Source organism: Pseudophryne corroboree, chromosome 9, assembly GCF_028390025.1.
Source record: "Pseudophryne corroboree isolate aPseCor3 chromosome 9, aPseCor3.hap2, whole genome shotgun sequence".
Classification (NCBI taxonomy): domain Eukaryota; kingdom Metazoa; phylum Chordata; class Amphibia; order Anura; family Myobatrachidae; genus Pseudophryne; species Pseudophryne corroboree.
This window is the reverse complement of record NC_086452.1, coordinates 479339144-479355877: the sequence shown is the minus strand read 5'-3', so window position 1 is coordinate 479355877 and position 16734 is coordinate 479339144. Positions and strand designations below refer to the sequence as shown.

Genomic DNA, 16734 nt, shown 5'->3' with positions numbered 1-16734 from the left:
CAGGGTAATAGATGGTGACACAGGTTAAGTACTCCGGGTTAATAGATGGTGACACGGAATAAGTACTCCGGGATAATAGATGGGGACACACAATAAGTAATCCGGAGTAGTAGATGGGGACACGGAATAAATACTCCAGGATAATAGATGGGGACACAGAATAAATACTCCGGGATAATAGATGGCGACACGGAATAAGTACTCCGGGGTAATAGATGGTGACACAGAATAAGTACTCCGGGGTAATAGATGAGGACACGTAATTAGTAGTCCAGGGGGTAATTGATGGTTACACATAATAAGTACTCCAGGGTAATAGATGGTGACACGGAATAAGTACTCCAGGGTAATAGATGGTGACACAGAATAAGTACTCCAGTGTAATAGATAGTGACATGGAATAAGTACTCCAGGGTAATAGATGGGGACATGAGATAAGTACTCCGAGGTAATATATGGGGACACGGGATAAATACTCCGGGGTAATAGATGGGGACATGGTATAATTACTTTGGGGTAATAGATGGTGACACGGAATAAGTACTCCGGGGTAATATATGGTGACATGAATAAGTACTCCAGGGAAATAGATGGGGACATGGAATAAGTACTCCAGGGTAATAGATTGTGACATAGAATAAGTACTCCAGGGTAATAGATGGTGATACGGAATAAGTAATCTGGGTTAATAGATGGGGACATGGAATAAGTACTCTGGGTTAATAGATGGGGACATGGAGACACACAATAAGTAATCCGGGGTATTAGATGGGGACAAGGAATAAGTACTGCGGGTTAATAGATGGTGACACGGAATAAGTACTCCGGGATAATAGATGGGGACACACAATAAGTAATCCGGGGTAATAGATGGAGACAAGGAATAAGTACTCCAAGGTAATAGATGGTGACAAGAAATAAATACATTGGGGTAATAGATGGTGACACAACAGTTCTCTGGGATAATAGATGGTGACACAGAAAAAGTACTCTGGGATAACAGATGGGGACATGGAGACATGCAATAAGTAATCCGGGGTATTAGATGGGGACAAGGAACAAGTACTCCAAGGTAATAGATTGTGACAAGAAATAAACACACCGGGGTAATAGCTGGTGACAAAACAGTTCTCCGGGGTAATAGATGGGGACATGGAAAAAGTACTCTGAGGTAGTAAATGGAGACACGGAATAAGTATTCTCGGGTAATAGATGGGGACATGCAATAAGTACTCCGGGGTATTAGATGGAGATACGGAATAAGTACTCTGGGGTAATAGTTGGGGACACAGAATAAGTACTCCAGGGTATTAGATGAGGATACGAAATTAGTACTCCGGGGAAATAGATAGTGACACGGAATAGTACTTTTAGGTATTAGATGGGGACACGGTATAAGTAATCCGGGGTATTAGATGGGGACAAGGAATAAGTACACCGGGGTAACAGATAAGGACACAGAATAAGTTATCCGGGGTATTAAAAAGGGACATTGAAAAAGTACACCGGGGTAATAGATGATGACACGGAATAAGTACCCTGAGGTAATAGATGGTGACACGGAATACGTACTCCGGGGTACTAGATGGTGACATGGAATAAGTACTCCGAAGTAATAGATGGTGACACGGAATAAGTACATTGGGGTAATAGATTGTGACACAGAAAAAGTACTCCAGGGTATTAGAAAGGGACACAGAATAAGAACTCTGGGGTAATAGATGGGGACATGAAACAAGTACTCTGGGGTAACAGATGGGAACACGGAATAAGTACTCTGGGGTAATAGATGGTGACACATCCAGGGTAATAGATGGTGACACGGAATAAGTACTCCAGGGTAATAGATGGTGACATTGAATAAGTACTCCAGGGTAATAGATGGTGACATGGAATGCGTACTCCAGTGTACTAGGTGGTGACACAATAAGTACTACGGGGTAATGGATGGTGACACGGAATAAGTCCTCAGGGTTAATAGATGGTGACACGGAATAAGTACTCCGGGATAATAGATGGGGACATGCAGTAAGTAATCCAGGGTAGTAGATGGGGACACAGAATAAGTTCTCCAGGGTAACAGATGGGGAGAAGGAATAAGTACTCCGGGGTAATAGATGGTGACACGTAATAGGTAATCCGGATTAATAGATGGTGATACAGAATAAGTACTCTGGGGTATTAGATGGGGACACAGAATAAGTACACCGGGGTAACAGATGGGGACTCGGAATAAGCACACCGGGGTAATAGATGGGGACAAAGAAAAAGTACTCTGGGATAATAGATGGGGCCACGGAATGAGAACTCTGGGTTAATAGACGGGTACACAGAATAAGTACTCTGGGATAATAGACAGGGACACGGAATAAGTACTCTGGAGTATTTGATGAAGACACGGAATTAGTACACTGGGGTAATAGATGGTGACACGGAATATTACTTCAGGGTAATAGATAGGGACACAGAATAAGTACTCTGGGGTATTAGAGCTGGACACGGAATAAGTACACCGAGGTAACAGATGGGGACACGGAATAAGTACTCTGGGGTAATAGATGGTGACACGGATTAAGTACACCAGGGTAATAGATGGTGACATGGAATAAGTACTCTGGGGTATTAGAAAGGGACACAGAATAAGTATTCCGGGGTAATAGATGATGACACGGAATAAGTACTCTGGGGTAATAGATGGTGACACGGAATATGCACTCCGGGGTAGTAGATGAGTACACGGAATAAGTACTCCGGGGTAATAGATGGTGACAAGAAATAAATACACCAGGGTAATAGCTGGTGACACAATAGTTCTCCGGGGTAATAGATGGTGTCACGGAATAAGTACTCCCGGATAATAGATAGGGACAAGTAATAAGTAAACCGGGGTAGTAGATGGGGACACGGACTAAGTACTCTGGGGTAATAGTGACCGGGAATAAGATCTCGGGGGTAATAGATGGGGACAAGGAATAAGTACTCCGGGATAATAGATGGAGACATGAAATAAGTACTCCAGGATAATAGCTGGGAACACGCAATAAGTAATCAGGGATAATGGATGATTACATGGAATAAGTACTCCAGGGTAATAGATGGTGACACAGGTTAAGTACTCCGGGTTAATAGATGGTGACACGGAATAAGTACTCCGGGATAATAGATGGGGACACACAATAAGTAATCCGGAGTAGTAGATGGGGACACGGAATAAATACTCCAGGATAATAGATGGGGACACAGAATAAATACTCCGGGATAATAGATGGCGACACGGAATAAGTACTCCGGGGTAATAGATGGTGACACAGAATAAGTACTCCGGGGTAATAGATGAGGACACGTAATTAGTAGTCCAGGGGGTAATTGATGGTTACACATAATAAGTACTCCAGGGTAATAGATGGTGACACGGAATAAGTACTCCAGGGTAATAGATGGTGACACAGAATAAGTACTCCAGTGTAATAGATAGTGACATGGAATAAGTACTCCAGGGTAATAGATGGGGACATGAGATAAGTACTCCGAGGTAATATATGGGGACACGGGATAAATACTCCGGGGTAATAGATGGGGACATGGTATAATTACTTTGGGGTAATAGATGGTGACACGGAATAAGTACTCCGGGGTAATATATGGTGACATGAATAAGTACTCCAGGGAAATAGATGGGGACATGGAATAAGTACTCCAGGGTAATAGATTGTGACATAGAATAAGTACTCCAGGGTAATAGATGGTGATACGGAATAAGTAATCTGGGTTAATAGATGGGGACATGGAATAATTACTCTGGGATAATAGATGGGGAAACAGAATAAGTATACTGGGGTAATTGATGGTGACACGGAAAAAGTACTCCGGGGTAATAGCTGGGGACACTGAATAAGTACTCTGGAAGAATAAATGGAGACACGGAATAAGTACTCTGGGGTAATAGACGGGATCATGGAATAAGTACTCTGGGGTCACCATCTATTACACCATAATAAGAACTTTGGGGCATTAGAAGGGGGTGACGGATTAAGTACAGCGGGGTAATAGATGCTGACATGGATTAAGTACTCTGGGGTAATAGATAAGAACACGAATAAGTACTCCGCGGTAATAGATGGTGACACAGAATAAGAAATCCAGGGTAATAGATGGGGACAAGTAATAAGTACTCCAGGATAATAGATGGGGACATGGAATAAGTACTCCGGGGTAATATATGGTAACATGGAATAAGAAATCCAGAGTGATACGGAATAAGTAATCCGGGTTAATAGATGGGGACACGGAATAAGTATTCCGGGATAATAGATGGGGACACGCAATAAGTACTCCGGGGTAATAGATGGTGACACGGAATAAGTACTCCATGGTAATAGATCGGGACACGGAGTAAGTACTCCGGGATAATTGATGGGGACACGGAATATGTAATCAGGGATAATAAATGGGGACATGGAATAAGTACTCTGGGGTATTAGACGGGGTCATGGAATAAGTACTCTGGGGTCACCATCTATTACACTGGAATAAGTACTCCGGTGTATTAGAAGGGGATGACGGATTAAGTACAGCGGGGTAATAGATGCTGACATGGAATAAGTACTCCGGGGTAATAGATAAGGACACAGAATAAGTACTCCGCGATAATAGATGGTGACACAGAATAAGAAATCCGGGGTAATAGGTGGGGACAAGGAATAAGTACTCCAGGATAATAGATGTGGACATGGAATAAGTACTCCGTGCTAATATATGGTAACACGGATTAATAGATGGGGACACTAAGCACTAAGAGGTAATAGATGGTGACACGGAATAGTACTCCTGGGTAAAAGATGGGGACACAGAATAAGTACACCGGGGTAATAGATGGTGACACGGCATAAGTACTCCGGGGCAATAGACGGGGAAATGGACTAAGTACTCTGGGGTCACCATCTATTACCCCGTAATAAGTTATCTGGGGTATTAGAAGGGGGTGATGGATTAAGTACAGCGGGGTAATAGGGACATGGAATTAGTACAGCGGTGTAATAGATGGTGACATGGAATAAGTACTCCAGGGTAATAGATAAGGATACGGAATAAGTACTCCGAGGTAATAGAAAAGGACACGGAAAAAGTAATCCGGGGTAATAGATGGGGACAAGGAATAAGTACTCCGGGATAATAGATGGGGACACGGAATAAGTACTCCGGGGTAATAGATGTGAACGGATGGTCCCATATGACAACCCTCTCCACTTCACGTCCCGTCCCCAGTACACAGAATGGATGTTTCGGTCACATGGGACCTGGCCACATAGAGGATTCTCGCTTCCTGTCAGTAACCACCTGGTACTGACTCCACCCACTGAGAAGTGGGCGGGTTCTACGCTGCCACCACCAAACTCCTAACCTGCCGTGGCATCTGGAACCACGGTTCTGCTCTGTATGTGTCGACACGTCGCCTTACCACACCTGTGTAGTGTTGACGAATCCCCACTAGTCACTTGACTAGGCCTCTACCGGGTAGCTGGCTGGAGGCGGAGCTTGGAGACGCTGGATACACCCTGGACAGCCGGAAAACAGAGCTAGGTTTTGTCTAGCCCTGCAGGTCACAAGATGAAGCGGTCGTCTTGAGGCAGAAGATGTTTATTTGCTCAAAGAGCCTTCAAAAAGACTCTTCCCTATTGCTAGGGGCAGCAGCATACAGCAAGAAGTTACAGCAGAAAGTAGTTGGTATAATACAACTTGGAGCTCACAGGCCTCCTCTTTTTATACAATAAAACCATAATGCATCTCAGGGGGTAGTTCCCCCTGAATCCTTTCAATTCAATCAGGATATCTTACAAAATATAAATAAATGACAGTTTAAAAGGATATAAGTGTATGAAGCAATTTCCTCCTTCCTGTCACACACAAAGTTTGGTGTCATTTAAACTTCAATTCCTACCACCTGGGAGTTTACACTTTGCCATTGATACATTTATCACATAGATTAAAAATACAGTTTGTATTTGATTTCTCAAATGTTCCTCCTTCCTGAATATACCATTCAGGATTCATACATCAACTAAACCAGCTACATAAATAAATACAGGTTTCCATCCCCATACCAATCCCCATACCACTTTACTATGGGATAAGGAAAATCTCCGTGATTAACATCTTCCTCTAAGGAACTCACACCCAGCACATTACCTGCCGGGCACTGCCCAACATCAAAAGGTTTTGTCATTCACACATCTGCTAGCAGAGGCGATTAGCATGCCACTTCCTATTCCCAGAAGATAGGAGATGCTTATTCATACAGATATAGTAAGTGCCTTTTTCCCTTTAAAATACAGGTGACCACATCTTAAATATAAATACATTTAAACATGCAATCCTGCAATTGTGCACAGAGCACTACATATGTCATGTTAAGACACAGCATTAAACATATTTTTAAATAGTCCGCGCCCAGCGCCGTATGTACATTTCAAATATGGTGCCTAGCAACAGTTGTCCTTAAAATGGTGCTGGGCACTTAAGGGCTAACACCTTACGTGTCGTGGCTGCCATTAACCATGTGGCTGCCAGGGTCTCCAGCCACAGATGGTGACACAGAATAAGTAATCCAGGGTAATAGATGGTGACATGGAATAAGTACACTGGTGTAATAGACGGTGACACGGAATAAGTACTCCAGGGTAATAGTAGGGGACATGTAATAAGTACACCGGGGTAATAGACGGTGACACGGAATAAGTACTCAGCGGTAATAGACGGTGACACTGAACAAATACACCAGGTATTAGATGGTGACACTGAATAAGTACTCCGGGGTATTAGAATGGGACACCGAATAAGTACACCGGGGTAATAGATGATGACACAGAGTAAGTACACCGGGGTAATATATGGTGACATGGAATAAGTACTCTGCGGTAACAGTTGGTGACACGGAATAAGTACTCTCGGGAAATAGTGACATGGAATAAGTACTCCGGGGTAATAGATGATGACACAAAAAAAGGACACTGGGGTAAGAGATGGTGACATGGAATAAGTACTCCGGGGTAATAGATAGGGACACGGAATAAGTACTCTGGGGTAATAGATGAGGACACGGAATAAGAACTCTGGGGTAATAGATGGGGAAACGGACTAAGTACACCAGGATATTAGATGACACAGAATAAGTAATCCAGAGTAATAGATGGGGACACAAAATAAGTACCTTGGGGTAATAGATGGTGACACAAAAGAAGAAATCCGGGGTAATAGATGGTGATACGGAATAAGTAATAAGTACTCCAGGGTAATAGATTTTGACACGGAATAAGTGATCCAGGTTAATAGATGGGGACACAGAATAAGTACTCCAGGATATTAGATGATGACACGGAATAAGTAATCCGGAGTAATAGATGGGGACACAGATTAAGTACTTCGGGATAATAGATGGGGACACGCAATAAGTACTCCGGGGTAATAGATGGTGACACGGAATAAGTAACCCGGGGTAATAGATGGGTACATGGAATAAGTACTCTGGGGTAATAGATGGGGACACGGAATAAGTTCTCCGGGGTACTAGATGATGACACGGAATAAGTAATCCGGGGAAATAGATGGGGACAAGTAATAAATATTCCATGGTATTAGATAGGGACACACAATAAGTACTCTGGGTTAATAGATGGGGACACGGAATAAATACTCCAGGATATTAGATGATGACACGGAATAAGTAATCCGGAGTAATAGATGGGGACAAGGAATAAGTACTCTGGAGTATTAGATGGTGACACGGAATAAGTACTCTGGGATAATAGATAGTGATATGGAATAAGTAATCTGGGTTAATAGATGGGGATATGGAATAAGAACAGCGGGGTAATAGATGGTGATATGGAATAAGTACTCTGGGGTAATAGAAAAGGACATGGAATTAGTTATTCGGGGTATTAGGTGGGGATAAGGAATAAGTATTCCGGGATAATGGATTGGGACACGGAATAATTACTCCGGGGTAATAGATGGTGACACAGAATAAATTATCAGGAGTAATAGATGGTGATATGGAATAAGGAATCCGGAGTGATAGATGGACACAGAATAAGTACTTCGGGATAATAGATGGGGACACACAATAAGAACTCTGGGGTAATAGATGGTGACACGGAATAAGTACTCTGGGATAATAGATTGGGACACTGAATAAGTACTCCGGGGTAATGGGGACATGGAATAAGTACTCTGTGGTATTAGATGGGGAAACAGAATAAGTACTCTGGGGTAATAGATGGGGACACGGAATAAGTACTCCAGGATATTAGATGATGACGCGGAATAAGTAATCCGGAGTAATAGATGGGGACACGGAATAAGTACTCAGAGGTATTAGATGGGGACACGGAATAAGTACTCCGAGGTATTAGATGGGGACACGGAATAAGTACTCCGGGGTAATAGATGGGGACACGGAATAAGTACTCCGGGGTAATAGATGTGGACACGGAATAAGTACACCAGGGTAATAGATGGGGACACGGAATAAGTACTCTGGGGTATTAGATGGTGACACGGAATAAGTACTCCGGGGTAATAGACGGGGACACGGAATAAGTTCTCCGGGGTATTAGATGGTGACACAGAATAAGTACTCCGGGGTAATAGATGGTGACATGGAATAAATACTCAGGGGTAATAGATGGGGACACGGAATAAGTACTCCAGGGAATTAGATGGTGACACGGAATAAGTACTCCGGGATAATAGATGGTGACACAGAATAAGTACTCCGAGGTAATAGTTGGTGACACAAAATAAGTACTCCGGGGTATTAGATGGTGACACGGAATAAGTACTCCGGGGTAATAGATGGTGACACGGAATAAGTACTCCGGGGTATTAGATGGTGACACGGAATAAGTACTCTGGGGTAATAGATGGTGCATGGTGACACGGAATAAGTACTCCGGGGTAATAGACGGGGACACGGAATAAATACTCCAGGGTAATAGACGGTGACACGGAATAAGTACTCCGGGGTAATAGACGGGAACACGGAATAAGTACTCCGGGGTAATAGATGGTGAGACGGAATAAGTAGTCCGTGGTAATAGATGGTGACACAGAATAAGTACTCCGTGGTAATAGATGGGGACACGGAATAAGTACTTCGGGGTAATAGATGGTGAGACGGAATAAGTAGTCCGTGGTAATAGATAGATGGGGAGACGGAATAAGTACCCCGGGGTAATAGATGGGGAAACGGAATAAGTACTCCGGGGTAATAGATGGTGACACAGAATAAGTACTCCGGGGTAATAGATGGAGACACGGAACAAGAACTCCGGGGTAATATATGGCGACACGGAATAAGTACTCCGGGGTAATAGATGGTGAGACGGAATAAGTAATCCGTGGTAATAGATGGTGACACAGAAAAAGTACTCCGTGGTAATAGATGGGGACACAGAATAAGTACTTCGGGGTAATAGATGGTGAGACGGAATAAGTAGTCCGTGGTAATAGATAGATGGGGAGACGGAATAAGTACCCCGGGGTAATAGATGGGGACACGGAATAAGTACTCCGGGGTAACAAATGGTGACACAGAATAAGTACTCCGGGGTAATAGATGGTGTCACGGAATAAGTACTCCGGGGTAATAGATGGCGACATGGAATAAGTACTCTGGGGTAATAGATGGTGACACGGAATAAGTACTCTGGGGTAATAGATGGTGACACGGAATAAGTACTCTGGGGTAATAGATGGTGACACCCATCCTGAGTGTAATATATCCGCCAGAGCTGGGATTGGGTGGTGGGAAGGGTCTCCTGGTACTTGGCAGTGAAGGTGGGTGTGCCCATTGGGTTTTCCGGCGCTGTGATTGGGCGGTGGGCGGGTCCCCTGGCGCTTGGTAGTGTAGGTGGGTGTGCTCAAAGTGTCCCCGGCGCTGTGATTGTGCGGTGGGCGGGTCCCCTGGCGCTTGGTAGTGTAGGTGGGTGTGCTCAAAGTGCCCCCAGGCTCTGTGATTGGACGGTGGGCGGAGTGACTAAGGCCCCGCCCCGGGGTATATAAGCATCTCCTCCCCGCCGGCCGAGGTCATACATTACCTGTCGCCGCCATGTGCGCTGCTCGCACCGTGTACGAGTTCTCCGCCCGGCTACTGTCCGGGGAGGCGCTGGCGCTGTCCCGCTACCGGGGGCAGGTGCTGCTCATAGAGAACGTGGCCTCGCTGTGAGGGACGACCGTCCGGGACTACACGCAGATGTGCCGGCTCCAGAGCGAGTACGGGCCCCGGGGGCTGCGGGTGCTCGGCTTCCCCTGCAACCAGTTCGGGCACCAGGTGACTCCCACACCCGCTGCTTGTCCGCCTGCCTAATCTATCTATCTATCTATCTATCTATCTATCTATCTATCTATCTATCTATCTATCTCATATCTCTCTCTCTCTCTCTCTCTCTCTCTCAGATATATATCTATCTATCTCATATATATATATATATATATATCTCATATATATATATATATATATCTATCTATCTATCTCATATCTATATATCTATCTATCTCATATCTATATATCTATCTCATATCTATATATATATATATCTATCTCATATCTATATATATCTATCTCATATCTATATATATCTATCTCATATCTATATATATCTATCTCATATCTATATATATCTATCTCATATCTATATATATCTATCTCATATCTATATATATCTATCTATCTCATATCTCTATATATCTATCTGTCTCATATCTCTATATATCTATCTGTCTCATATCTCTATATATCTATCTGTCTCATATCTCTATATATCTATCTGTCTCATATCTCTATATATCTATCTATCTATCTCATATCTCTATATATATCTATCTCATATCTCTATATATATCTATCTCTCTCTATCTCTCTCATATCTCTATCTATCTCATATCTCTATCTATCTATCTATCTATCTATCTCATATCTCATATATCTCCTCTATCTATCTCCTCTATCTATCTATCTCCTCTATCTATCTATCTCCTCTATCTATCTATCTATCTCCTCTATCTATCTATCTCCTCTATCTATCTATCTCCTCTATCTATCTATCTATCTCCTCTATCTATCTCCTCTATCTATCTCCTCTATCTATCTCCTCTATCTATCTCCTCTATCTATCTCCTCTATCTATCTCCTCTATCTATCTATCTCCTCTATCTATCTATCTCCTCTATCTATCTATCTCCTCTATCTATCTATCTATCTCCTCTATCTATCTATCTCCTCTATCTATCTATCTCCTCTATCTATCTATCTCCTCTATCTATCTATCTCCTCTATCTATCTCCTCTATCTATCCCCTCTATCTATCTATCTCTCTATCTAATATCTATCTGTATCTATCTATATCTCATATCTATCTCTCATCTCTATCTATATAACATCTATCTATCGCATATCTATCTGTCTGACTATCTCCTATATCTCATCTATCTATCTATCTATCTCATAGCTATATCTATCTCATATCTATATATATCTATGTATATCACATATCTATCTCTCTCTCTATCTAATATCTATCTATCTCTCTCTCTCTCTAATATCTATCTCTCTATCTATCTAATATCTCTCATATCTATCTATTTATCACATATCTATCACAGACATATCTATCTATCATATCTATCTCCTTTATCTATCTGTCTCTTATATTTATCTATCCATCTCTTATATCTATATATATCCGTCTTATATTATATCTATCTGTCTCGTATCTCTTGTATCTATATCTATCTATATCGTCTTATATTTATCTACAGTATCTTATATCTATCTCATCCTATCTAATCCGTCTCTTGTATTATATCTATCTTTTATCTATCTCTATCCGTCTTATATCTATATCTATCTACAGTATCTATCCGTCTCTTATGTCTCATATCTATCTTATATCTATATCTATTTACAGTACCTATCCATCTCTTATATCTGTCTCGCATCTCTCTCTTTCGCCTCTCTCTCTGTCTCGTATCTCTCTGTCTCGTATCTCTCTCATTTCCTCTGTATCTGTCCATATCCGTGTGTCTCATACCCGTCTATATCTCTATATATTGGTATCGCTGTGACCGGGATATACACCAATATCTTTCTAGCTGAGTGTCTCCATTGGTCTGGGTGTCTCCAGACATTGGTCTGGGTGTCTCCATTGGTCTGGGTGTCTCCAGACATTGGTCTGGGTGTCTCCATTGGTCTGGGTGTCTCCAGACATTGGTCTGGGTGTCTCCATTGGTCTGGGTGTCTCCAGACATTGGTCTGGGTGTCTCCAGACATTGGTCTGGGTGTCTCCAGACATTGGTCTGGGTGTCTCCAGACATTGGTCTGGGTGTCTCCAGACATTGGTCTGGGTGTCTCCAGACATTGGTCTGGGTGTCTCCATTGGTCTGTGTGTGGTCTGGGTGTCTTTGTATCACCTATACACATACTATTATCATTGGGGGGAGGCTTTGAGAGAATTGGTGTGCCCCCCCCCCAATATGCCACGCAGTAGGAGCCCCTTGTGCACGCGACGCCACTGAGCGGAGCCCCTCCTGAGTTCTGCCCAGTTCCTCCTGGCCACCTGTGTACGCCGCACAGAACATCTCACTATCGGTAAATGAATACGCGCTGATGTTGGATCTACACTCACACATACCACTGAGTAATCCTATAGAAGACGTTACTACTCTCCACCCCCGTCTCCGGGACACTGAGATCAGCTGTGGTACAGGGGACATCATGAGAGCTGTATACCAGCGCGGGGGGGAGGGGCTGCCCCCGTTACATTGATACAGAGATCGGGTAACTGTCCTCCTCACCCCCCCAATCTGCAGCGTAACTCACTCCCATCCCCCTGCCCTGTGCTCCCGCTAGCGTACAGCCTAGGAATGTGGGTACACTACCTACAGCTGCCCAGCCTGGGGGGCACTCCGGCGGCACTGTCTGCAGGTCCCTGCGGCTGCAATCCAACAAGTCGCCATCTGTGCGGTGGGCAGGAGCGGTGATCAGGACGCAGCGCTGCTTGTACTCCTGACAGCGTCACTGGCAGAGCTTTTCGCATCCTCTCTCAGCCGTTCTCCTGAGTGGTGTCGGCATTCCGGCATCTGTCACATGACCGCGTCCTGTGATCAGATATTAGTTGTACCGTGTTACTCCCAGGTCTCCATGCATCACCTCATACCCCTATATGTTGTCTCCTGAGTAGTGTCGGTATTCCGGCGTCGGCCCCGTGATCAGCTATTGCACCCTGTTACTCCCAGGTCTCCATACGTCAGCCCATACCCCTATATGTTGTCTCCTGGGTGGTGTCGGTATTCTGGAGTCGGCCCAGTGATCAGATATTAGTTGCACCCTTTTACTCCCAGGTCTCCATACGTCAGCCCATACCCCTATATGTTGTCTCCTGGGTGGTGTCGGTGTTCTGGAGTCGGCCCAGTGATCAGATATTAGTTGCACCCTGTTACTCCCAGGTCTCCATACGTCAGCCCATACCCCTATATGTTGTCTCCTGGGTGGGGGGAGGTGCTGGTGTCGGCCCTGTGATCAGATATTAGTTGTACCCTGTTACTCTCAGGTCTCCATACGTCAGCCCATACCCCTATATGTTGTCTCCTGAGTGGTGTCGGTATTCTGGAGTCGGCCCAGTGATCAGATATTAGTTGCACCCTGTTACTCCCAGGTCTCCATACGTCAGCCCATACCCCTATATGTTGTCTCCTGGGTGGGGGGAGGTGCTGGTGTCGGCCCTGTGATCAGATATTAGTTGTACCCTGTTACTCTCAGGTCTCCATACGTCAGCCCATACCCCTATATGTTGTCTCCTGGGTGGGGTGGGGGGGGGGGGGGGGTGCTGGTGTCGGCCCTGTGATCAGATATTAGTTGTACCCTGTTACTCTCAGGTCTCCATACGTCACCCCATACCCCTATATGTTGTCTCCTGGGTGGGGTGGGGGCGGGGGGGTGCTGGTGTCGGCCCAGTGATCAGATATTAGTTGCACCCTGTTACTCCCAGGTCTCCATACGTCAGCCCATACCCCTATATGTTGTCTCCTGGGTGGGGGGAGGTGCTGGTGTCGGCCCTGTGATCAGATATTAGTTGCACCCTGTTACTCCCAGGTCTCCATACGTCAGCCCATACCCCTATATGTTGTCTCCTGGGTGGGGTGGGGGTGGGGGGGGGGGGGGGGGGGGGTGGTGCTGGTGTCGGCCCTGTGATCAGATATTAGTTGCACCCTGTTACTCCCAGGTCTCCATATGTCAGCCCATACCCCTATATGTTGTCTCCTGGGTGGGGTGGGGTGGGGGTGCTGGTGTCGGCCCCGTGATCAGATATTAGTTGCACCCTGTTACTCCCAGGTCTCCATACGTCAGCCCATACCCCTATATGTTGTCTCCTGGGTGGTGTCTGTATTCTGGTGTCGGCCCCGTGATCAGATATTAGTTGTACCCTGTTACTCCCAGGTCTCCATACCCCTGTATGTTGTCTCCTCTGTATTGGGTTAGTACACGGACAGGAACATGTATGATGGCGTATAACCGGCCTTCTGTCTCCATCCTGTAGGAGAATACCGGTAACCCGGAGATCCTGAACGCACTGAAGCATGTACGCCCAGGGGGCGGCTTTGAGCCCAATTTCGCCCTGTTTGAGAAGTGTGATGTGAATGGGGAGAAGGAACACCCTCTCTTCACCTTCCTGAAGGAGCGTCTCCCGTACCCCAGCGACGACCCCGTCTCCCTCATGACTGACCCGAAGAGCATCATCTGGTCCCCGGTGCGACGCAGTGATGTGTCCTGGAACTTTGAGAAGTTTCTGATTGGTGCAGACGGCGTTCCGTATAAGAGATATGGCCGCCGCTTTGAGACCATCAACATTCGGGAGGACATAGAGAAGCTGCTCTGCGATGTTCCGCTCGACGATAAGATGTAACTGGCACAGCGCTTGCGCACAACTCCTGATGGCGGGGGCGGTCGTCTCTGCCTTAGTCATGTGACTGTATTCCGTTACACTCCATGTATTATCTGTATAGTAGAGGCAGGCCTGCTCTTACCTGTGGCAGATGATGGCGCTCGGCGCAGACGTCGGGAGTTGTGCGATTACGCGTGTTTTGCTGATGCCTCCCATCTATACCCCCAGAAGTCTCCAGTCCTAACTGTAGGTGCCCCCAGACTCTTACCTATGATGCTCTCTCTTGAAACCTGGAGAGGGGGAGCTGATGTCTCTGTAAGCGGTCTGTGGGGGTCTCTGAATGGAGGGGATGATGGGGGGGATCTGATGTCACCTCTAATAAAGTATTTTCAAAGTCTTCTAGTTGTTTGGGATGTTCTTACAGGTGATGTAATAACCGGTCGCTGCTCTGGTGCGGAGCCCACTTTCAGGAAACTGCAACTTACAATCTAGTGACCTCACTTTTGGTGAGGGAGCCCACTCGCAAAAACTCCATATTAGATTTAATTCTCACAAATGGTGATAGGATATCAGACATATATGTGGGGGAGCACCTGGGATCCAGTGATCATCAAGCAGTATGGTTTAGTATAAAGACAGGATCCAACTCCTGTCACACAAAAACAAAGGTGTTGGATTTTAGAAATGCTGACTTTGCAAAAATGGGGAGATGTTTAAGTGATTCATTGGCGGACTGGAGGAACTTGGAAGGAGTGCAGGAGAGGTGGGAAAAGTGCAATAGTAAGGGCAACAGACCTTTGTATCAAAAGGGTTAGGAAAAGCACCAGGAAAAGGAAGCCAGTGTGGTTCACAAAAGAAGTATCAACTAGTGAGAGAGCAAAAAAGATGGCTTTTAGGAAATACAAACAGACTAAAAATAATAATGACAAAGAGGTGTATCTGGATAGACGGAAGGATGCTAAGAAAGTGATCAGACGTGCAAAGGCAGAAGCTGAGGAGAAAATGGCCCAGTCAGTAGGTAAAGGGGGCAAAACTTTTTTAAGTATATAAATGAAAGGAGAAAATCAAATGGAGGAATAATAAGACTTAAGACAGAGAGTGAGCATTTGGTGGAGGGAGACAAGGCAATAGCAGATCACCTAAATCATTATTTCTCTATCGTCCTTGTGGATGCTGGGGTTCCTGAAAGGACCATGGGGAATAGCGGCTCCGCAGGAGACAGGGCACAAAAAGTAAAGCTTTCCGATCAGGTGGTGTGCACTGGCTCCTCCCCCCATGACCCTCCTCCAGACTCCAGTTAGATTTTTGTGCCCGGCCGAGAAGGGTGCAATCTAGGTGGCTCTCCTAAAGAGCTGCTTAGAGAAAGTTTAGCTTAGGTTTTTTATTTTACAGTGAGTCCTGCTGGCAACAGGATCACTGCAACGAGGGACTTAGGGGAGAAGGAGTGAACTCACCTGCGTGCAGGATGGATTGGCTTCTTGGCTACTGGACATCAGCTCCAGAGGGACGATCACAGGTACAGCCTGGATGGTCACCGGAGCCGCGCCGCCGGCCCCCTTGCAGATGCTGAAGTAAGAAGAGGTCCAGAATCGGCGGCTGAAGACTCCTGCAGTCTTCTAAAGGTAGCGCACAGCACTGCAGCTGTGCGCCATTTTCCTCTCAGCACACTTCACACGGCAGTCACTGAGGGTGCAGGGCGCTGGGAGGGGGGCGCCCTGGGAGGCAAATGAAAACCTTTTTTGGCGAAAAATACCTCACATATAGCCCCCAGAGGCTATATGGAGATATTTAACCC

General features: G+C 45.3%; 1 protein-coding gene across 1 annotated transcript; it reads left to right on the top strand.

Annotated features, from left to right (window-relative positions):
- The first annotated feature begins 10073 nt into the window (after window positions 1–10073).
- On the top strand, window positions 10074–15336 carry GPX1 (glutathione peroxidase 1). The gene is made up of 2 exons (XM_063941437.1): window positions 10074–10330; window positions 14595–15336. Exons 1-2 carry the CDS (start codon window positions 10109–10111, stop codon window positions 14958–14960), a joined length of 588 nt encoding a protein of 195 aa, XP_063797507.1. The 5' UTR covers window positions 10074–10108; the 3' UTR covers window positions 14961–15336.
- Window positions 15337–16734: the final 1398 nt, after the last annotated feature.